The sequence below is a fragment of the Pistacia vera genome, unplaced genomic scaffold, assembly GCF_008641045.1.
Source record: "Pistacia vera cultivar Batoury unplaced genomic scaffold, PisVer_v2 Contig323, whole genome shotgun sequence".
Lineage (NCBI taxonomy): Eukaryota > Viridiplantae > Streptophyta > Magnoliopsida > Sapindales > Anacardiaceae > Pistacia > Pistacia vera.
In genome coordinates this window covers 150,481-174,157 of record NW_022196139.1, presented here as the reverse complement: position 1 = coordinate 174,157, position 23,677 = coordinate 150,481, and the positions used below count along the sequence as shown (strand labels likewise).

Genomic DNA, 23,677 nt, shown 5'->3' with positions numbered 1-23,677 from the left:
AGATGTTGTGTAATTATGCTAACACCCTCTTATAAAATATTAGTTAGCAATAAATCACATATGGGGAAAAAACCTGACCTAGGCCTTACAATAGACCAAAAATCACAATCTTAATTTTATTCTGTTGTATTTAACAAAGTCAGATTTGTTATTTGAAAAACAACAACCATGGTGTCGGTTTCGCCATCCTAGCAATAATTAAAAACATTCGGGAGGTTAATGAACTTATTGGGATAAGTGATATTTTTCAACTATAAAGGGTATTGAAATAGAGAAAACTTCAGGGGAGGTACGAAGTTTAACCCTAAATAGTTGAATAAACAATAAAACCAAGCGCGCCAAGTTATGAATTTTAGTTAGCTTCTCAAAGAGAAGGCACAGCCATGGCCATTGAATGCCTAGTTCTCGGTAACCTATCTCTTCTCTTCACTCTCTTCTTCACCTCCAAGCTCCACAAAGATTTTATTCATTCGTTTTTATTGATTTGTTTAGGAGCTGGGCAAGAAATCGGGAAGAGCTGCGCGGTTGTAACAATCAATGGCAAGCGAATAATGTTCGATTGCGGGATGCACATGGGCTACGACGATCACCGTCGTTACCCAGATTTCTCTCTCATATCGAAGTCCCGAGACTTTGATAATTCGCTTAGTTGCATCATCATTACTCACTTGTAAAACCCTACTTTTCGTCTTTGCTCATTAGTTTAATTTCTTTGCTTGTTTTTCATCGAGTAAATTCTTGCTATTTGGTAACTGTGCGTGTACTATTTCGAATGTATTTTTTTTGTTTTTTGTTTTTTTGGTTTCAGTCACTTGGATCATGTTGGGGCGCTTCCTTTCTTCACTGAAGTTTGTGGGTACAGTGGACCTATTTATATGACTGTAAGTTTATTATGTGTTTGATAAAATGTTTAGCTCATGCTTTCACTTTTTGTATAATTCTGTTTTATGGGTCGAAGTGGAAAAACAGTTGCAGATTTTTTTCCTATGAAGCTTCATATTGAGTTTAATTTGTGCTGTATAAACTAAAAGTCTTAAATTTTTAGCCTTTTGATTTTTATATACGGCAATCAAAATGTGTAATTTGAAATTGTGGTCTCCAAGTTCAGTTTAAAGGGTCAATGGACAATATATTGCCGCCTTAACATACTTTACAACATGCCATGTTGATATTATTGGTGAACTTCTTATTGCATTAAATAGCTGATGGATTTAGCTCTTCTTTGTTAGTTGGTGCACTATTTTAAAAAAGTTCTAACATTGTTCTTGTTTTCTCCATTTTCAAGTCCATTTTCATTTTTCTAATTCATGGTAGTATATAGTTTCGGATTTTTTTAGAATTGCTTTCTTCATAATATCTAAATATGATCCTTGTAGACTAATGGTTTGATGGGAAATCTCAGCACTTCACTTCAGATTTTAGTCACTTTCAACTACTTCCTGTTTTGTTAGAGCATATTCAATTGCTTTTGAAACTTTAAAAAGCTAGTCAAATCTTAGTACTTCAGAAATTGAAGCTTGTAGCTTAGGGTATCTGCTATTAAGTCATTCTAACATAGATGTATTTTGCCTGTGCTATTTATGCCATAATATTTCCATTTTCCTAGAGGGATTAGCTTAGTTCATTGTTATGTGGTTTTGACTTGTTTGTTGGCTTGCATGTGGACTTCTATTTTCATAAAAGTGATATGTTTTTGACCGATCATCATTGGAATTGAAAATATAGATTTTGATTTTTCAACAAAATTATTCCTACTGCAGTATCCGACAAAGGCATTGTCTCCTTTGATGTTGGAGGATTATCGAAAAGTTATGGTTGACCGAAGGGGTGAGGAAGAGCAATTTACTTCTGATCATATTGCAGAATGCATGAAGAAAGGTAGACATATTTTCATATTCCATGGGCGTAACTTGTTCTGGACCTTTCATTCTTTGTACAGTTAGGTAAATACTGAATTAAGAGCTGCATGCATCAAAATAGGAATTCCTGACTTACTATAACACTAGTAACGTATTGTTTCCGTTTGTTTTGATTGAAACTTTTGAAGTTGTTATTTTATTGATCCAACTTCTTTTCACCTAAATATTGAATTATTCTGCTCTTCCATTTCTTTACAATTTTACTTTGTTTTTAAGTCGTATTCTGCTTCATATTCTTAAAGTTTCAAGTGGTTATATTGCATTGGATGTTTTCTCATTTTCTGTTTTGAATTGGTTTATTGTTGCAGTTATAGCAGTAGATCTGAAGCAGACAGTGCAGGTTGACAAAGACCTTCAGATCCGTGCCTATTATGCTGGACATGTAAGGTTTTTGAACTTGATTCTCAAGATATAGGCTATTTTAGCAGCCTTATCTGCCCTAGACTTAGGCAGCTCACCCTGTGCTGTAAGTTCTTTACGCAGTCATTCTTATCCAGTTCACAGTGTGAACTAAACTCCTGTACTGTCAATTCATAGCCAGCCCAGAAGCCTAAGAATTGTATGTATGCATCAAAATTAAACTAAGAGAGAAATTTTATTGTATGAAATGACATATTGCCTTCTCTTTTCTAAGATATGGCTGTTAAATGCAGTCTAACTATTATTTTAATTTATTTTTCTAAAGGTTTTTCAGTTTACAAATTTATATTAGACTCCTCTCGTGAGTAGGATTTGTACCAACATCTTTTATATAACCCCAAGAAATCCAACTAACTGACCTTGCCATTACTCATATATCTAACCACATGTGTTTTAGGGCTTAAATACTGTTGCCAGATTCTTAACTGCCAACTTTTTTCCAAGTGGCTGTTTAACATGGTACTATGGGCAGTTGATAAAATAGTCTTGTGTCTGAATCTCCATTGTATAATCGACTTAGAATAAGTTGTGTTTTTGTTTGTTGCTATATCTTTAATTTTGCTTGTGTTGGATTTGGGCCTTGTATGTGAGGAAACTTGCTAGTGTTCAAATACTATTATTAGGTCCTTCATCATTTTAAATATCTGGGTCTTGTGGTAATATTCTTGATAGATACATTTCTTACCTGATAAAAATTATTTGTGCCCCACATGAGGAGCTTGACACTGTTCAAAGTATCCATATCATATGTAGTTTAAAAAATTTGTGACATATCATTTTCATTATTAAGTAACACATAATGTTTTTATCATTAATTTTGAGAACGTAATCAGTGTTGTCCATATATGTATATATGTGTGTGTGGATGCATTATTTTAGTAGGCTTTTTCCATGTCATTAACTTTCAACTCTCGTTGTTTATGATGTATAAGGTGCTAGGAGCTGCAATGTTTTATGCAAAGGTGGGGGACACTGCTATGGTGTACACAGGAGATTATAATATGACTCCAGATAGACATCTTGGAGCTGCTCAAATTGATCGACTACAGCTGGACCTCCTTATAACAGAGTATGGAACCTATGTGCATACAGTGTTAAGTTGTGTGTGTAGTCCCTTCTGCAAATGTTATGGAACAAACTATTAGCTATTGGTAACAAGCTTCCGGAGCATGTATTTCAATATGTCTTAGTTTGGTGGAAGAAGAAAGACTTATGCCTTTCATTAGTTTTCTTTGCCATAAAAGCGATTAATTTCTCTAGCCAGTTTAGGATATCCTAACTCTCATAAAGAATGATCAGAAGGCCAGCGCCATGTCAGTACTCCATCATACTACAACATAGTCTACCAATCTGATCTTTTTAATTGAGTGCATCATCATTTTAATGTCTCGAATGAATATCAAATTTTCCTCTTACCCTTTTCGCCTTGTATAAAAAAAAAAAAATGAAAGTTGGTTGTGAATAGTTTTTATAACCTTTATCCTAAATGATTGCAAAAATCAGCTGGAAATATTTTCTTTTTGACTTTATCATTCATTTAGTGCCCGAGTACCAAATTGACTATCTAGTTTTGTTTTGTATTGGTCTTAATATCTTTAATTATCTAAAGCTAATTTACTAAAGATGAGCTTTTGTTAATATGCTAAGATGAAAATTGTATTCAAAATTTCAATATTTTAAACTATTTTCTGTATTTAATGATTATGTTATTCAAATATGAATTCTTGTGAATAAATTTCTTGCTTAAGTATGATTGTATATTATAGGTTTGGTTGTAGGGATGTTATATAATCTTCTTCTGACAAGAATTTTGCATCAGGTCCACATATGCAACAACTATACGAGATTCAAAATATGCTCGAGAGAGGGAATTTCTTAAAGCGGTATGTAAATGATAACACTGCCAAATGCTCCATTATTCATTCTCTTCTTAAATTTTGTTGCTTCAATGTTTTTTTCCTCTTCCATAGGTGCCCATAGTTGTAAAAGATATTAGTTTATCCTAAGAGTATGTTAATATCTCAGAGGTTATCAAATCTGCAAGAAGCTTCTTACACTTGTTCTGACTGTCAACTGCCAAAGAATTTAGAAATTTAACAAATCCATGAGTATGTATTTGGATGAGGGCCTATGGGGATATGGTTTGATTTGTCTATGAGCCTGTACACCGTATACTGTTGATTCTGCAGCTTTCTTCAACTTTATCTGTGCTGTGGCATTGATTTCTTTTATATTTTTACAGATGCTGAAAGTGTATATTTATTTGATCTTCTATTCTTTTCACGGATCTATTTTGTTTGCTACTGTGAAAACATATTGGAAGGATCTTAGTCATGCATGGTTTTCTCACCTTTAACTTCTTATACTTGGTTTGCATATCTGTATGACTTATCTAAAAGAATTATCTGATACAATTTTTTTTCTAAAATAAAGCTAAGGAAACCGTAATTGCATCATTTATTTGCTTAACTAATTTACATTCACAATATATCATTCTTAAGCTATACATTTTTGGTTTCAATATATGCAACTTCAATATCATTTAACTGGTATTATTCAATATCCCTGTGATAGTTGTTTACCTCTCTTTCTAAGTAATCCCTTTAGGTTCATAAATGTGTTGCTGGTGGAGGAAAGGTGCTTATTCCGACATTTGCCCTTGGAAGAGCACAGGTATTTTCATTGCACAAACCTTTTATTTCGCTTTCTATAAACATGATTTGTTGATTGTGAAGTACCCTTATGGTTTAGTAGAGGTTTTAAGGTTTATCAACATTGCCTACTCTCTGAAACATAGGCATACAACAGACATAGAAATGCTTATTGTGGTTTATAAATCCAAAGTTTAGTTTAGCTAAATTTATTTCTGCTATATAATTGAGTGCTACTCTATTTAATTAGCAGCTTCAGGAAAAGAGTTGGGTGACTCAGAGGATAGTGCGTTTTGGATATCTAGCCTCTCTCTCTCTCTCCTCCTATTTCACTTCACTTCATTGGCAAATAGACATTTTATCTTTGAGAATGTATGATTTATATTATCTGCCTTTGCATGTAAAGTTACTGGTCTTAGATGCTTCTACATGTCAAAGTAATTATTTTACTTCTATAGATATCAATAAAGTCAGATAGTAATAAGCCTTCATTATTTTAAATAAATGTTAGATTCTTGGAGCTTAGAGCTTGACAGATAATATGTTGACTTCTTACCCTAGAAAAGTGAAACTTTCCTCCTTAGAAATTTATGTTGGACTCAGGACCTCATATTGTGTAAGATTTTTCCTTGATAGGACTTTAGAGTTTGACAACTCGTATCCTTGTTTACTGTATTTTAGTAGTCATAGATTGATATGTTTATATTGACTTAATGACTTGACTATGAGTAATTGCTATTACTTTGGAACAGTTGAGCAAATTGTTTTCTTTTCTCTTATAGAAAATATTCTTAATTATCATACAGGAACTCTGTATATTGTTGGATGATTACTGGGAGCGTATGAATCTTAGAGTGCCTATTTATTTTTCGGCAGGTTTGTTTTTTACTTGTATAATAGTACTTGTTTGCATGATTTTTGGTCAATCCGTACATTATAACTCATTGTTCATGTATAATCAAGAGGCGTAAATATTGTTTTAACAACTTGTACAAAGCTATAATTAGGCTCTATATGCTATCTCTGCATTGAACATTTTTAAAATTAATAGTTAAACAATTAGAGAGCCAGACTGGGAAATGGAAAGGTCATCTGAGATTTTTGAGAAATAAGATGGTAAATTTATTGACATTCAGGAAAAAGAAATATTGTTAATTATCTTGGTATTATACTGTTATATGATATCTTTGGCTGACATTATGAGGATGTTATTAGCATAAACCTGGAGTGAGTGCCTTATTTGATAATACACAGTTTTCTCATGAACCTATAGATTTTGGTTCTTTATGTTTTTATGGTATGCTTACATCTATGAATTTCTTTTACTTCAACTTATTAGCTGTTTTGTAGTTTCTTATGAATTTCATCTGCAAGATTTAAAAGTAACTATGGCAATAATACTTAATATTGGATGTTCACTTATTAGTGAAAAACTTGTCTCAGCTGCTTCTGTTGTGACATTTATCCTTTTCCACCAGTAGGCAGTTATGTGTTATATTTCCACTGATGAATGGATTCTTATTTTTCAGGTTTGACCATTCAAGCCAATATGTATTATAAAATGCTTATTAGTTGGACTAGCCAGAAAGTCAAGGAGACATATGCCACACATAATGCTTTTGACTTTAAAAATGGTACGTATGAGTTTTTATCATTTCTTCTGAGGGATGAAGTATTAACGTCAATGCTTAGACTAAGCCACTGTAGAAAGATGTATGCATATTCCTAAATTTAGAGATTTCTTGTAATGGATATATTCTTTTACTTTTTTTGTCTGACTTTGGTGTCTCTAATTTGAGGTGCTTCAGATTGCACTTTTTTCTCTGTTATCTACAGTAGATAGTCCAAATAAAAATTAGAATAATAGGTGCTTTCAAACCAGACTTCTCTATTTCTATTGTCATTCTTCCATCTAAGTGACATTTAGGGTTTTAGAGTTCTGCCTTATGCTATATGTTATGATAAGATTCTTGTTGGCACATCAATTGAAATTCATGCTTTTGCAATATGAAGTTTGTTTTTCACTATATAAAATGCTATGCAGGCTGAGCAGCAAGTGAATGTATTGATTTTCTTTCTAAATTGAGCAAATGAAGCTGATGTACTATAGTTTTCAAATTAGCATGTGTTACTGTGTCCAAATTCACAATACTAATTACCACATATCTACAATGCTGAATGTTTTTGTGTGATTATAAAAACTTCAAGCTACCATGTGCATAATCACAACATTTAGAACAGTTTGAAACACTGTTCATATAAGAACCTCAAATATGCTTGGCTTATGAACCTTCAAACTTTTATGTAAGTAATGTTGTACGAGTGCAAAATTTTGACTTCATTTGCACAAATTCTGCTCGCTTGGAACAATGCTCTTTATTCTTTGGGTTATATATGTGCTTCAAAATAATTGCATAGTGTTAAGCATTTAAATTTCTGGAACAGCTTGGGTTGTCCATTGCAGAAGAAAAAGTGTTCCAATTCAAGCTATATTTACATTTACTTGAATATTTATATCATAGTTGTTTAAAAGGATACATCTCTAACTTATCTATGTTCTGATGTTGCAGTTCGTAATTTTGACCGATCTTTAATAGATGCTCCGGGACCTTGCGTTCTCTTTGCCACGCCAGGGATGATTAGTGGTGGTTTTTCTCTTGAGGTTTTTAAGCGTTGGGCTCCATCTGAAATGAATCTTGTTACATTGCCTGGGTATGAACTTTGTTACTTTGTCTTTTTGTTTGAGCATGTATATTATCATTTGTGGCATGCTACCTAAATTGTATTTAATCTATAACACTTGATAGCAAACTGCATTGTATATTTATAGCTTCAAACCAGTCTTTGGGGATTTTTTTAAGGACAAATAAAGGAAACATTGCTAGACTTATTTGTGGTTATTTAAAAGTTATTGGCTGAATTGCCTGCCTGAGGGCATCTGTTGAATAGTTAAACTGACTTATCTTCATGTTCGGCAGGTTTTCTGGAATAGGATAGTCTTTTATGTCTGTAGTGCAACTCAGTGTTAATCTCCTGGTTGGTCACAAGAACCATTCTTTATGCCGTCACTGACTCTTTGCTATGTTATATATGCAAAAGAATGTTTTTCTATTGCTAGCTGCTTAAAGATCACTGTAAAAAGCTTTTTTTTTTTCTCACGATACCTGTGTCAAGGATGTTCCTTGAAAACTCTTCTTCACTTAAAAGTATTGGCAAAGTTCCTTTGGAAAGAAAATTGAGTTCTTGTAGCACAGACGTAGTTGCCTCCAATAGGTAATCTGAACTTTTATCAGGTGCAAGTGAGCCTCAATATCAAAGACATCCTCTGATATATGATATGGTCTAGAATGAGGCATTTGGCTTGTAAGTTTCCAGGTTAAACCGTTAAACCATGAATAGATTCAGGAGTTGACCAGATAAACTTTCTATAGAGAATTCATATTCACTACTATGTTGTCCTTCTAATTATCTAAATATTTTATGGGTTTGTGAGACTTTTGTCATTTTCTGAATCCTTTTGTTCTTCTTATTTTTAGGTACTGCGTGGCAGGAACTATAGGACATAAATTGATGTCAGGAAAGCCCACCAAAATTGATGTGGATAAGAATACCCAAATTGATGTGCGATGCCAGGTTCATATTCATCCCCTACCACTGTTAGATTAGGCATTTTTTTTTCATCATCTTATGAATTTTTTTCTTTATTTGATCTTTCATTCCTCCCTTTCACATATTGGAATATGTTCAACTTTTGCTATCGCTTTTTCATTTACTTTAAAGCATGTAAGTTGGCTTCTCGAGTTATTTCTATAAAGTATTAATTTTGTTTTGCCAAGTTATTATTGACAACCCACAGTGCCGTGACAGATGCCAAATTGATGAGTATGAAGCTTATTATTCTCTTCTAATAGTCCAACTCACTCATTTAAGCAAATCATATTATTTATCTTGTTTAGGTTCTCCAATCCAGGTGGCATCACAGAGGTGATTAGAACTAACAATATTTTGTGAGGTGCATTGAAAATATTTATTGAAACCTAGGATAAACTTTGTATGTAACAAGCAATCACATACTAGTTAAACAGACTGGGACATACATGTATAAAAGAAGAGTTTCTGGAAAAGATAGTGCTCATGTATACTGCGATGTGCAAATTTACAGTATCCAACAATAAAATCTGAACAATATGAAGTATTTAATCTTGTTGCAGCTATGTTAATATGTCTCCTTTAAAGGGTCTCTTTCCCACTAAAAATAGGATTCTATATGTTATTTATGCAAAACTGTCCTCTCCTCTGTTTTGACAGTTATGGGTTTTTCCTGTGTCAATGTTGTTTATTCTCTTATATTTCCTGACTGCGTTTTCTGTTTTCTGTTTCCAGATTCATCAATTATCTTTTAGTCCTCACACAGATGCGAAAGGAATTATGGATCTTGTAAAATTTCTCTCCCCACAGCATGTAATACTTGTACATGGCGAGAAACCAAAGATGGCTACTCTAAAAGATAGAATACAGTCTGAATTGGGAATTCAATGTTATGATCCTGCAAATAATAAATCTGTGCACATTCCTTCAACTCAGTATGTGAAAGCAGGTGCTTCTGACGCATTCATCCAAAGTTGTTTGAATCCAAACTTCAAGTTCTTAAAAAGCGGTTCAGAAGAGAACTGTGATTCTGGTTCAGAAAGCACAAAGGCCTTGTCACCACTTCAAATAAGTGATGAAAGAGTTGCAGAAGGGATTTTAGTTGTGGAGAAAAGCAAAAGGGCAAAGATTGTTCACCAAGATGAGCTACTGCTTATGTTGGGAGAAAAAGAACATAAGGTTCAGTTTGCCTATTGTTGCCCTGTAAGTATTGAAAAGTTAGAGAAGGCCACCACCAAAGATCTTACTCCAGAAACCAATGCACTTGTTCTTCACAAATGCTCTTTGATTCAAATACTATCCACAAGATTATCGAGTGAACTTTCTGAAGGGAACATTCAAGATTTAGGGGAACATCTTCAGGTGGAATCATTTCAATTGTCTATTTGCCTGAAGGACAACTGCCCTTATAGAAAAATTGGTAATTTGCAGTATAAATCCAAAGCAGTATTCTTTTGCTGCACTTGGTCAGTGGCAGATGAAAAGCTTGCATGGAAAATCATTTCAATCATGGAGAACTTTGATCAAACTTAAAACGTTTCTGCTTCACGCAGCTATTTATGAGAATCTTCTGGAGTTGTTTTTGCTGAACTCAATCATGTGCTTGCAGAGAACGGTATTTTTATTCAATCATGGCGAACTTTGAAACAAGTGCAAGTTTAAGTCCTCCAGCTTCAATGTATACATCTATCTATTAAGGATCTTCTTGAGTTGTTTATGGTTAGTTAATCTACTCTGAAGTTTGGGTTATCAATTCTTCTATGACATGTGGAATAAAAAAGGGAATAATCCTACATTTACACCACTCTTTTACACTATTTTCATTATATCATGATGTGACATATGTCACAACCATACAAATTCTATTATAATATTAAAAATTAAAAATAATTAAAAATTTGTATGGTTATGACATGCCACATCGTGATGTAATGAAAATGATGTAAAAGAGTGGTGTAAATGTAGCATTACTCATAAAAAGGGTATTAGATGTATAGATTAGACAGTCCTTGTATTAATCTTTGTATATTATGCAAAATGATGTAACCTAGTAAAAAGGGGTATTTTCTCTGGGAGTAAAGGACTTATTTTTTTGTAGAGCTGTCAAAGATTCATCATGGAAGTCTTAGTAATAGCCAACTTTACCTCCTAAAGGGAGTGTTCTAAAATTGAAACTTACTCATGAATATTGACCACTCATGCATCTAATTTTTTGTTGAAACTTGAAAGTGAAATAATGTATTGTTGGGCACGTTCACTTTCATCTTTCTTTCTTTTTGCTCTCACGTTTTCAAAATTTTTTGGGTTCTTCTTTCGCCTAAGCATGGGATTTTCAATTTCACCACTAAGTTGCACAATGATAGGATCAACCATGGACACACCTTCCATTGTATTTGTTTGATTATTTTCTCTAATTAGCGACTGTAGCTCTGGAAAAGATGATAAGTTCAATGGTATTATTTCAAGGATTTAGTTAAGATTCGTACTAATTTGTTATCACAATTTAAGCTAAAAATAGAAGTGTAAACCCCAGGCCTGGGCTGGGCTAGGCTGGGCGAGTTTTTCTTCCATCCCTAATAACAAGCAAGAATCTAAATGCAAAATTTCTAATAATTGGTGAGAGGGAGAAACAAACAAAAGGGTTTACTGGCGAGAAACTTCCCAACTAAAGCTTGAGTTAAGTCAACAAACAAAGGCTTAAGGCTTAAGCTGTATCTTCTTTGAAGGAGAACTCTCCAACTCACACCATTTATTATTCAACTTTCCCTCTTTTTAATTTTGATTTTGACTTCTTTCCTGTATTTGCCTTTTTATTAATGAACTCTTTTATCAGACCAAGATTTCTTTCTACTTAAACCCTTATCTCATCGTTTCTTTTTTTCACTTCCGCTACTTCTACAAAGTAAAACAAATCCCCTTTCAATTACTAAATATGTCTTTCCAAAATTATTAAAAATTTCCTCTTAAAATTATCGAAAACCATCTTTATAGTATATGTAATAATCTCTGAAAACAGTGAAAATGTCTCTCTCTCTCTCTCTCTATAAGTTTGTGTTTTTATTCAATTACAAAATACTATTCCTTTATTTATGTTTCTTCTATTGTTGGTTTAAAAATTAATTTTAGAGTTAAAATTTAGTTCTTTTAAAAGTATGATATGATACAGAATCTCACTGAGGTTTTAGAAATAATAATCAATCTCCCTCGTTGTTAAGTTTTAGATGTTAAAGTAAATGATAAGAGAATAATTTGATAATAATCATTAATTCATAACAGCGTAAATTTTAATGATCCACTATAGTTCATTAAGAGCAGAGACATTTCTGTTATTTCAAAAACCTCAAGAAGATTTTTATTATTATATTATACCTAAGGGGATTAATACATTAACTCTTAATTTTAATTATAAATCTATATAAAAATAGATTTTGTGGGTTGTTTGTTATAACTATAGGTTGAAATTTAAAAAGGAAAACAATGAGATTTTTTTTTGAAAATATAATTGTTTTTTCTATTCAGTTTTACCAACAATACTTAAATAAAGTTTTAGTGATAATTAGATGATGATGATGATTAGGATAATTATGATCAAAACATGGTAAAATGATGATTGTGGTAATAATTTACACAGCAGTAAACATCATTGTTATCATAATTAATGAGCTGTTTTATGATAATTGGCAATCATCAGAATTTGATTTTTATCGAATGGTTTTAATTATAAGAGTAAATGGAAAGACAAATGATGGACTCATTAGTAATCTCCAACATATTGTATTATTATTATAAATAATTAATCATTAATCTCATTAGACAAAATTAAAAAATAAAAACTTGCAAATTAACCTATTATCCTTCAAATTCATCTTTGCCGCCCACTCATTTTTTTGTTAGTACTACAACAGTAGACACTTTTATTCCAACTAGTAAATTAAATTAAATTAAATTAAAATGAATAATTCTTTTATGACCCACCAAAGCTGCAAAAACTATTTCATAATTAAATCATTATTTCTCTTCAGAATAATAATAATAATAATAATAAAAAAAAAAATTTAGATCCTCCCTTTAGCTGCTCATGACATGACCCCATCATCCAAGTTGTATAACTCTTGAGTCCTAATTTATTATTATTTAAAACATTATGGGCAGTGAAATCTTTAGCAACAACTACATCTATATTAAAAATATTTACAGAAAAAAATTATTTATATTTAAAATACTAAAATATCTAATTTCTTTTAGTTTTAGATTCTCTAAAAACTATAATTACAAAAATTTATTATGCGTGATCTTAATGTATTTTTTTAAGGAAATAAATTATTTATAAATAAAAAAGAACAATAATAAAAATATATTATTTTTTTCTACATTTTCCTAATCATAATAATCTGTGACAAGCTTCAACACTTTGCGTTGTTCTCTTCCACTGCTACACACGTTTGCTGCTTCTCCTTATGCCACGTGTTCGCTGCCTCTTCCGGTGCTCTCATTTACCTGTTTTGCATTTACCCAAAATGGAAAGGTTAGATTTGGCATTTTATTAATTGTTTCGATAAATAACAAATTTTAACTTTATTTTAAGGTACTTTTATAATTTATTACTTCAAAAAAGAAAATACTATTGTGAGCCATAACTATTATTTTAACTACTCTAAAATTAAAAATCTATATATAGAAACTCTCAAACACTTGACTAGNAAACCCTTTTTCTATATTCTTCCAAAAAAAAAAAAAAAATTTAAATTTAAAAAATCCTATAAACAGTTTTTTTTTTTTTTTTTTCAAACTTTAAAAAAATTTCCTAAAATTAAAAATTTCCCAAAATTAAAAATTTCCCACGCTGACCGAGTAAATTTTATACCAAAAAAACCCCGAACAGATTGAAAACCTTTCAAAACCACCCCCGGCAATTCAAATCCTAGCCACCTCTCTCTGTTTCATCTACCATTCAACTCACTACAACAAAAACCTTTCTTTCTTTACTGTATCTTCTACACACAACCAAACAAACAAACAACAAAGTCATCTGAATTATTTATTCATTTATTAACGAAACTTTGTGCTTCGTCTTCTCTTATTAAGCTTCTCGCTCAATTGATTTCGTTTCATTCAATTTCATGTCGTCTTCGCAAACCTCCGCCGCGGCGGCGGACGATGGCTCTGACAACCACGCGCCTCTCCTCCGTCCCCGAGATTCCACTCCTTCACCTACTGCTGCTGCCGCCCGTCCCGCCACTCTTGCACTCTTGCTCGGCCGCGCCACCGGCCGCGGCCGAGGCCCCTCCATGCTCGTTCGAGAAACCGCGGCGCGTGAGCTGGAAGAGCGACGCGCGGATTGGGGCTACTCGAAGCCCGTTGTTGCGCTGGATATGTTGTGGAATACCGCGTTCGTGGTGGTTTCGGTGGTGATGTTGATGATTACTATTGATGAGAATCCTAACACGCCGATTAGGTTATGGATCTGCGGGTAAACTGATTAGTTTTGTTCTTAAGTCGTTTGACCTAGATGATATTTGTATTCAAATTTGGGAAATTGTTATGTTACCGGAGCTTAATTGCGGTGACGTTACTGAATTATGCACCAGCATCGTATTTTGTCCATGAATTTATTGGTTAATGTTAACTTGCGTCCTGGTATGGATACTTGGATCAATGGTTTTGGTAGAATTATGAGGAACAGCAGCTTAATAACATAAAATGCTTGAGTTGCTTTTAAGTAGACTATTTGAAATTTTGATGCACATTTTTTGACTGACAGGTATGCGCTGCAGTGTTTGGTGCATGTGGTGTTGGTGTGGTTGGAGTACAGGAGGAGAAACACAAGGAGAGTCAGGGATGATGGGAGGGGTGGCGGCGATATGGGGGATGTGAATAATGACAGTGAGGATGAGGAGGAGGAAGAGGATGGTGGAGGATCTGGGAGTTCGAGTAGATCCAGGTGAGTTTTGGTTTGATTTTGAGTTGTTTTAAGTGAGGAAGTTTAGTTTTGAATTAAATTGATAAATTAAATTGATGTTAAGTTCTATTGATTGAAATTTAAGTTTGAGTTGGATAATTGATTTAGGGTTTTGATCTTATTTGCGTATGTGTTTGACTTATGATTTTCTTGTTTAAAGTCATGCTGGTGATTTTTTTTATTTGTATTTTGAAGAGGTGAAAGGGTTTTTATTTGATTGGTTGTATATCCAGTATTATTAGTATATTTATTGATACCAGTAAGAATCTACTTGGTTAACCTTAGTACTCATTGGTTGTGCTTTTGAGGGAGCTGGAGTTTGAAAAGGTTGGAATCCCAAGTGGCAAAAGTTTGGTTGCATATTCAAGGACTTGTGTGGATATCTCTGCTGATATACATGCATGAACTAGAGGCATATTATTGGATGAGATTGGAAACAGTTTGTTTACCCAAGTAGTGTGTTGTGTAACCTTACATCCAGGGTTTCTCTTCCATCTTTTTCACATTCGTTAAAATTTAGTCTAACCTCTCTAGATTACATGAGTGGGGAAGACGGAAAAAGAGTTTTTAAGAGATGTAATGCGGTAGCCATTGCTGCTGAAGGTCTAGAGCAACATCATACATAGACTTATTGGAGACAGAGTAAGAAAGAAATGGGGATTAAACAGGTTAGGGTGTTGAGTTTTGGGGACTATGGTGGAAAGAGTATTCCCACATCGATATTTGTATTTCAATATTAAGGAAAAAGGGTTGAAATCTTCGTTTGTATGGGAATTCTTGCGGGGAGATCTCAAAATAATCTAAGGTTGCTTCATGTGGGCCATGTGATCACTTATTCCTAAAGTGAGTTTCTTGTGGATTATCCCAAGTTGTGTGTGTATTATGATGTTATTGGGTTTCCCCATATTACTGGCACAGTGAACTTGTATTACTTCAAAATTTCCACTAGTGATTCATAATTGGCAATCTGGCCATATGAAATGAAGGACTGATAACTCTCAGTAATGATGTATTACTATTGTTAAAAAAAAAGAATATAATAATGCAAAGAATCTTAGGATTTCAAGTCTGTGTGAAAACATGCAACCTTTGGCCCATCATGAATTTCTAGCCTGTTTATTTAACCTTACAAATGATTCCAGGATTATAGTATGATACACAATCTTGATTGCAGATTGATGTTAAAGAAACAGCAAATTGTAAATTCTTATGTGAACATCTAGATGCAAGCACTCACATTTATTTGAGGTTTTTTGATTCTTGGTTGATATTTTAACTGGATAGGATGTAAGCATAGAAAATGATTTACTCATTTTATGTTCAGCTGGTCAGTGATGAGATGTTCCAATACTTTGCTAGTTTGACCAAACAATGCATGTATCAGTTGCGAAGGAGTTTCAAGTTTTATCTTTTTTCTTTATTCACCTTGATTGGGAAGTGGTTATTGGTTGACTTTTCTAGGTTTTGGGGATTTTGTCCAGGGGAGAGACTGTTACTGCAATTTGTAAAGAATTATTTCCCCTTTCTTGGTATTTTGTATCATTTGTCAACACCTGCAGATTTCTTCTCATAGTTTAATTTAATAATACTTGTTTGTTATCCAAAAAAAAAAAATAAAAATAAATGATGCATGTACCATTACTTTAGGAAGTAAGCTGGCTTTTATATGCCGTTTTAGTAACTCTACTAGAGGTTTATAAGATTACTGACTTTTTACTGATTCGATGATTGATGGCTTAGTGTCACTAAACGATGTGAATCGATAAATACAATGGCATCATTTCTCTGGTGGATAGTTGGATTTTACTGGGTAGTCTCTGGTGGAGATGTACTCCTGCAGGATGCTCCTCGTTTGTACTGGTATGCTTTTAACCTATTGTTTCTATGGCAAAAATCTTCAATTAGTTGTACATGTTATGTATTTTAAATTTTGTTTCCTTCCACCTCTAACACAGAAAAGGTATAACCTCAGTTTGAGTCTTTAAAATGTAAGTACTAAAGCCTGTTTGTTTGTTTTTGAATCTTCGTATTTAATATTTTCAGTCTTTGGGGTTTTTTCATTTTATATCTTATTTCAAAAACGAAGAATATGAAGCTCAAGATTTAACTACATTTTGGTTTTCCTTCTATATGCAAACTGCAATGACAATTGAGATTTCAGAAATATTTCATCTTACTGTGATCCTAGTTGTTATATTAAGTAAAATTAATTTACTGAAATTTGATCAAATTCTAATATTAACTTGATTGACCATAATCCTGCAAGATTGATTTGAAATGTTTTTCTTTTATGCTGTAGTATTTGCTGAAGAAAGACTGCTGGAATCTCTAATTCTTCATATTTGCAGGTTGGCTGTGGTTTTTCTGGCATTTGATGTGTTCTTTGCCATCTTTTGTGTTGTTTTGGCATGTTTGATCGGGATTGCTCTTTGTTGCTGCTTGCCATGCATTATTGCAATTCTCTATGCTGTTGCGGGACAGGTTTGAAGAAAGATTTATGAACTATGACTGACACATTGATCTTAAACAAATTAAGGGTGAAACAGCTTACTAGTGTTGTCTTACTGACTGATTAGGAAGGTGCATCAGAAGCAGATCTCAGTATCCTTCCAAAATACAGATTTCAAATATTGAACAATGATGAAAAGCCTGGTGTGGGAGCTGGGAAAATGATTCCTCTAGAAACAAGCAGTGGATACTTGGCAAATGAACGTATACTCTTACCTGAGGATGCAGTAAGTTATTGTTTTATTATGAAAAATACTCAGTTTTCACAATTTTAGTGCCCATTGCTGTGGTGTTCCATCACATTGTATTCAACTAAAATTGCAGCCTTTTACCATCTGGCCTGTTGTTTTTCCATCATTTTTGTATACATTTGCGCCTCATGACAAACAAAGCCATAACATTTGATATGTTGGCTTGGTTCTATGAACCCTTCCACTGAAACAAAACCATACCAGTTGTTTTGAACCCCTGGAAATATGAACCAGTAAGACCAATTTTGTTTTAGTCTAATGGTTTGATGCAGTTGTATAGGTGAGAGTCAGGCTAGTGAGTGCAGTTTATGATGTTTCACAACTTCAGCAAGAGTTGAATCATTGTATATGATATGTCAAGTCTAATTCAAGCATTGAACATGAGATGCTTTGATGAAGCCGTTGAAAAAATTTTAAGTACTAAAGATATAGGAATATTGTAGAGAACATATGGTATAAGTTGATTATTTTCTAGAGCATTGAACTCCCACATTATTATACAAAAAGTCTTGATCAAAGATTTGATTTTGGTAAGTTAATTTAAGCATCTCTTTATCTTTTTCATAGGAATGCTGTATATGTCTCTCCCCTTATGAGGACGGTGCAGAGCTTCATGCTCTCCCCTGTAATCATCATTTCCATACCACATGCATTGTGAAGTGGCTTAAGATGAATGCGACATGTCCTCTCTGCAAGTACAATATTCTCAAGGGAAATGAACAGGTATAAGAAGGGTTCACTTGACCACTCTGTATATACCAAAGAAATGAAGGCAGTAAGAACAAAGCTTCTCGAAACTCTTTTTTTCCAGAACGAGTTACTGCATTTGGCATTTTGTGCTTCTTTTTATGTTCACTGGCCTTGTGGAGTTATTTTTTCCTTCTTGCCTTTGAATGAATTATTTCAGGCACTTGTGCAATACTTGGAGCCACTGATTTGCAGGTTTTAATTTATGCCTTTTTTGTTCTCTTTTTCTTTTTTGGTTTTGTATTTGTATAGGATGAAAAATAATGGTTTCATGTATTTTATAGTTATGTCAATTCTACAGTTTTACATACAGTGTACCTTTGTGATAGAAATAATAGGCGGCGTACTGCGATGGATTCTCTACATTGTGTTCTAAGTCTCATTGGTGATTGCTAGATATGTAATGACAATATATTGAACAGCAGCTTTGCTTTTCTCTGCATTGTATTCTAAATCTGATTGCTAGATATGTAATGACAACGTATCGAGCAGCAACTTTGCTTTTCTTGTGCAATTGAAGAACTTTGACTGCATCTAGAGCCGGAAAACAAGATGTGGTATTATTACTTTGTTGCCAGGAATTTCGAAACGGCTTGAGCTATAATCACTTTTTAGTATATACTTTCTGGTATTTAAGATAGCTAAAGTGGGTACTTATCAGTTCATAGTTTAAGAATAAATATCTTATGGGACCTGAAAAGATAGGTTAGTGACTGGGTGAAAGGTTGGAATTGATTTAGAAGGGCTTGGCTCTACTCTAATAGAATTGGCCGGTTAATATTCCTTCTACTAGACTAGTTCTCCAGTAAGAGGAATCGGGGACGGCACTTGTTTTTACATTCTTGAAGACTTTCTCAGCTTTAGAATAATAGTAAGTAGTAAGTATATCCAGTAGTTGGCCTTTAAGCCTAGCTGTGTTATGGAATAGTGTTCAGTCTTTCCTTTATTTAAATAGAAAGTCAGAATCTACTTCTGCTGTAGGAGAATGGCATCCCTTATGTAGGCCCCGTGGCTGATCCAATGGCACATAAGGAGGTTAACGTTCCTCCTCAGTACCTCAGTAGAACCCTTCGGAAACAAACTGGCACTAGTCAGTTTCCAGACGCAAAATCGTAGCCTTGATTGCAAAAATCTAATATTGCAGATCTCAGTAAAAGCCTATATGATGTTAGAGAGAGGCAAATGGTACATAATTCATTCTCAACAAGATGTTAATATTACCGCTTATTCAAGGATTTGAAGAATTAAATGTTACAGACATTAGAAGATGTACACCAGTAGAGCTGCATATTGAATCATATGTACACCTCTGGTCATCTGGCACAGAACTCTACAGTGTATAACATTTCCTCCCAGATAATTCCGGATAAGCGACGAGCAAAATCAGTATGCAGTGCATGCTCCCCCTGAATTGCATGTATAAATTAGAATCAGCAACTCAACCGGATGTCTGATAATTTATGTGACTAGAGTTTGCTTTTAACAATCACAAAATCTTCAAGATCATGCAATGCCATATAACTATTATCAATATTTTATTCCTTCCCCGTTGTCTTTTAAGTCCCAATAGAGATTGTCATGCACTATTCTCTGAATTTGTGCAATCATAAACTAATATCGAGCTGCCATATTCATAAGAGCACTTAAGTTCACCCATGATAGATCATATACATACTTATTCTGGTACAAGTAGTGTATGAACAATTAAGCAAAACCATAATGACTAATATTGTCCACAATTGATAAAAGCAAAGACACTTTCCTTGAAAGCTACTATGTGAGCCATTGGAAGCCCTTGACTACCATCCTGCGCAAATAGGGACAGCTCACCCACAAGATCTAAGACCTTGTGCCGATGACAAGGTTCATCTGGGAATTGCAGCAGTGTATTTAACCAACCTTCAGTGCCACTGCAGAAAAAGATGAACAAGTATATAATCAAAAGCATGGGAAAGACAGTAACTATTACTTTGGATCTTTGATAAAGTAATGATGTTCATGTCAAGAAGAAAAACTATATTGAACTTAGCATAATTTTATACAGTTTTCTTGTATCCTTTTCATGGAAAGATGAAAGATTTTCTAAATCACTGATTTATTTCCATGTCAACAATGTCAAAGTCAAAATGATGATATATTCTGTGTTTCTCACAATTGTATAGAAGACCTAGACTTAGCTATACCTTCATCACTTAAATACGTGCATTCTTTAGTGCCATAGGTGGTAAATCTCATGTTTATTTCAGAACATGTTATACTGGGTTCCAGTCAATCAACTGATTTTTCATCCTCAAAGCCTCATAATTCATACATAAATGGAGAGTCTTAACCTACAAATAAGGGCATTTTCTAATGAGCCCCCTTTTATCAGTCCTGCATTGCGCATAGACTCCACCTCAAAAATTCCCACAGAGATTTAGTGTCAGCAGTTAAAAATGCCAAATCCATCATCAAATTAAACGACTAAAAATATCCAGGAAAACTAAATATAACTAACAGTTCCACAGCCTTAATCTCCAAGAAATTTATAGCTCAATTAGAAATGATAATAACTAACTTTCAAATATATATAATTAGCAGCAAGTTATATTGGGGTAAAATAAAAATTAGCTATAAGATCTGCCTTTATCGGATAGAGCATCTTATATGACCGTAATGTTGGTGAAAATATCATGGCTATGTTGAAAAGGGTCACCCAATACTGTTAAACTATCAATAATCTAAAAAGCTTACGCTGAGAGGAAAAATCAGCAAAATACCAAGCCATGGTATTTAAACTTTAACACGCCTCCTCCAATACTTGAGAAGAGAAACAAAGTATTTTCAGACCACAAAAATGTAAAAAAATAGTTATCAAATTTAAGTTTATATGCCACCCTTGACAACATATCAGTTCAAATCATCAGGAAACTCCTAACATCTCTGATGAAAGGGTCCCACCATATATAACGTGTGATTACAAAGTATACCTCATACTTAGAGCATATAACATGAAAGGATCAAGTATCAAACCATAAAATGAGCAAAACGCTACTGATATGGAGCAATAACTAGGCTGCTGGTAGAGAGAAAGGAAAAAAACCTCCTAATAAATGCAAAAGTTTCTTGAAGATGCAATCTGCATTTCATAGACAGACTCATCCAAAGGGGCTGAAGAAAACCATTGGCAGCCAATAGCAGGCACCTAAAACAACAGAAAGGGGAAAATGTATAAAAACAAGAATCTTGGTACCTAAAATATGATGTCCAACGGTTTGAAGGTTTCAATGTAAGCATAAACCTATCAAGTTACCAGCAGTGAAACCTCCAAACCAACTACTTTATACTATCATATTTAATGTTGTACACTATGAATCACCCAATAAGCTGCATACCTTGGGAAAGTCAATTCCACAAGTGATGTGAACCTTTCGGGAAGGGAAAGCGGCTATAAAAGAATCGTTCCTCCACAATCCACATGTGTACCGGTTCTTTTCGCCATTGTTTCCATGCTGATCTAGGGCTTCCTTTACCCCGACTTCTTGTATTGCCTCCACCCATGCACATGCTGACCCATAAAAAATAGGAACCTCTGTCAGTTAATTGTAGGCAATCATCAATCTTTCTATGTACTGTTCAAGAATATTCAATTATTTGCCTTCTCCCACTCCAAAGAATTCCTAATGCAGAACAGAGTGGTGATAACTTGTTCCCATCTAGTACTAAAATATTATTTATTCAAATTTATTCCAATAAATTCGCTCCCACGGTTTAGACAGCATAAGTTATACCAAGCTGATCCAAAGTATATTCATGAAAATGGCTGACAAAATACACCCTCTTATGAAGTTGAAGCCCAAACGAAAACTTGATGAGGTAGCAAATTTCTGCCCGTCCTCTACAATGGAAATTTCAAGTGCCAGATGAAAATCTATTAGCAAGTTAAAAAAGCAAATAAACTTAATCCCCAACTAAACAAATACCAGAAAAACAGACCAAGATTAGAGAGATAGAAAGACTAGAAGAATTAAGAGAGGTAGAAAAGAATTAAGAAAAAAGATTAGAATGGAAGGGAAGCAAATAAATTTAGGAGGGAGACAGAAAATAATTAAGAAGAAGAACAGAAATTAGAAGAGAAGGGGGAGAGAATTGAGAGAGATGATGAAGACCAAATTCAGTAATTCTTATTCATATTCACCAACAATTCAAAATAATAATTGTGCATTCCTTGCCATTCATACACAGCGATAATTCATAACACATTCATACAAACCGAAGATTAAAAAGCTGACAATTCCAGCAACATACTATTGCAAGGTTAAAATTTCATGGATTCCACCAGTCCAAACTTAAATTTAGCCCGTCAAACTTTGAGCGTGAAAACTAATCCAAAGCACTAACCTCAACCTCTTGACTGGCGCAATCCAAATTTTCAATCTCAATCTTGCAATTATCAACTCCCTTAGCTTCCAAAGCAGACAACTAAATGCTCAACAGTCCGGACTCTAATTCCATCTTTACAGAGCGTGGTACACAAAGGTGATTCTTTGGCGAAATCAATGGATGCAGGAATCAATTTTGATCGAAACTCAAAGTACCTCCCTTCACCAGTAAAACCAGGGCATATTTTCACCTTAAAACCTCACTCGAATTCAAAGTCTTATCGCTCCTGTCTATGCATCCAGCTACGGTTTGTTGAAGCCTACCCGTCTGTCACCAAAACACAATGATGCATACAAAATCATAAATCTAACTAAAAGATTCATACTAAAGTTACTGGGACAACTTCGCAAGGCATGATTGGTACTCATATTACTAATATCACACTACTAAGTTAAAATTCATATCCTGTTACTACCTTTGCACTGACCAAAACCCCTTGTCTCCAATTCTGAGACACTTTAATAAAAATTCTTACTTGGGTTCGAATGAAACACAAAAAAATGAAGCATACGCAACTGAGTTTGAAACGGTCAAAGAGATTAATAATATTTTTCCCTCATTTTTTTTCTGTTAAGGAAACAGAGAAACACAAGAAGTAACCCCAAAAGCTTACAGATACACAAATCTATAGAGAGAGAGTGTGCGTAAGCGTACAGATATCCAGGAGACGAGTGCTTTGAATGTGCCAATCATAGTCATTCGTGTTGGAGATGAGAAGTTGAAGCATCGAAGGGAAGCTATGAGTTGGAATTTTTGTACGTAGGTAATTATTATTATTTTTTATCCCTTGTTTTTTACCCTAAATTGAAATATAACCAAAGTTACCGGATACTTCCTCAATGACTATATTGCCCTAAACCTGTCTGAATTATGAGATGAATCCCAGTCCCTTGGAATTATCCAGAATTTATTAGATTTTAGTGCCTATTTTTAGTAAATAAATAATTTCAATAACTATTTATTTTTATTAACTATCATTACAGAATCTTGGTCGGTTATAATACCATGCTAAAAGATTGCAGTAATACAAAAATATATAAAGATAAACAGTAAAATTAATTTATTTTCAAAATATTATCTTATATTATTTAATTTCTTTTAAACTCTCTTAAATTTGTTAATTTAATTAAACATTCTTAAATTTTTTTTATA

General features: G+C 33.6%; 2 protein-coding genes and 1 pseudogene across 3 annotated transcripts; 2 read left to right on the top strand and 1 right to left on the bottom strand.

The window, feature by feature from the left end:
• The first annotated feature begins 347 nt into the window (after positions 1–347).
• Positions 348–10,735, top strand: LOC116137330 (cleavage and polyadenylation specificity factor subunit 3-II). Its single transcript, XM_031423018.1, has 13 exons — positions 348–408; positions 493–670; positions 809–881; positions 1,761–1,878; positions 2,228–2,301; positions 3,272–3,408; positions 4,159–4,222; positions 4,947–5,012; positions 5,797–5,866; positions 6,520–6,624; positions 7,561–7,702; positions 8,527–8,623; positions 9,374–10,735. Exons 1-13 carry the CDS (start codon positions 384–386, stop codon positions 10,169–10,171), a joined length of 1,947 nt encoding a protein of 648 aa, XP_031278878.1. The 5' UTR covers positions 348–383; the 3' UTR covers positions 10,172–10,735.
• A 2,861-nt stretch (positions 10,736–13,596) lies between these two features.
• Positions 13,597–18,466, top strand: LOC116137332 (E3 ubiquitin protein ligase RIE1-like). 2 transcript variants are annotated; one of them, XM_031423019.1, is made up of 7 exons: positions 13,597–14,108; positions 14,400–14,579; positions 16,338–16,457; positions 16,946–17,078; positions 17,174–17,332; positions 17,924–18,079; positions 18,264–18,466. In XM_031423019.1, exons 1-7 carry the CDS (start codon positions 13,759–13,761, stop codon positions 18,303–18,305), a joined length of 1,140 nt encoding a protein of 379 aa, XP_031278879.1. In that variant the 5' UTR covers positions 13,597–13,758; the 3' UTR covers positions 18,306–18,466. The 2 variants fall into 2 exon arrangements, with proteins under 2 accessions (XP_031278879.1, XP_031278880.1); XM_031423020.1 differs by having other exon boundaries at positions 13,598–14,108; positions 17,924–18,131.
• A 3,171-nt stretch (positions 18,467–21,637) lies between these two features.
• On the bottom strand, positions 21,638–23,243 carry LOC116137375 (annotated as a pseudogene).
• Between the last annotated feature and the right edge of the window lie 434 nt (positions 23,244–23,677).

Coding starts and splice junctions, on each gene's coding strand:
- LOC116137330 (XM_031423018.1), top strand. CDS start 384: ATGGCCATTGAATGCCTAGTTCTCG. Junction 409..492: donor CATTGAATGCCTAGTTCTCG/GTAACCTATCTC, acceptor TGATTTGTTTAG/GAGCTGGGCAAGAAATCGGG. Junction 671..808: donor TGCATCATCATTACTCACTT/GTAAAACCCTAC, acceptor TTTTGGTTTCAG/TCACTTGGATCATGTTGGGG.
- LOC116137332 (XM_031423019.1), top strand. CDS start 13,759: ATGTCGTCTTCGCAAACCTCCGCCGCGGCGGCGGACGATGGCTCTGAC. Junction 17,079..17,173: donor TCTATGCTGTTGCGGGACAG/GTTTGAAGAAAG, acceptor CTGACTGATTAG/GAAGGTGCATCAGAAGCAGA. Junction 17,333..17,923: donor TACTCTTACCTGAGGATGCA/GTAAGTTATTGT, acceptor TCTTTTTCATAG/GAATGCTGTATATGTCTCTC.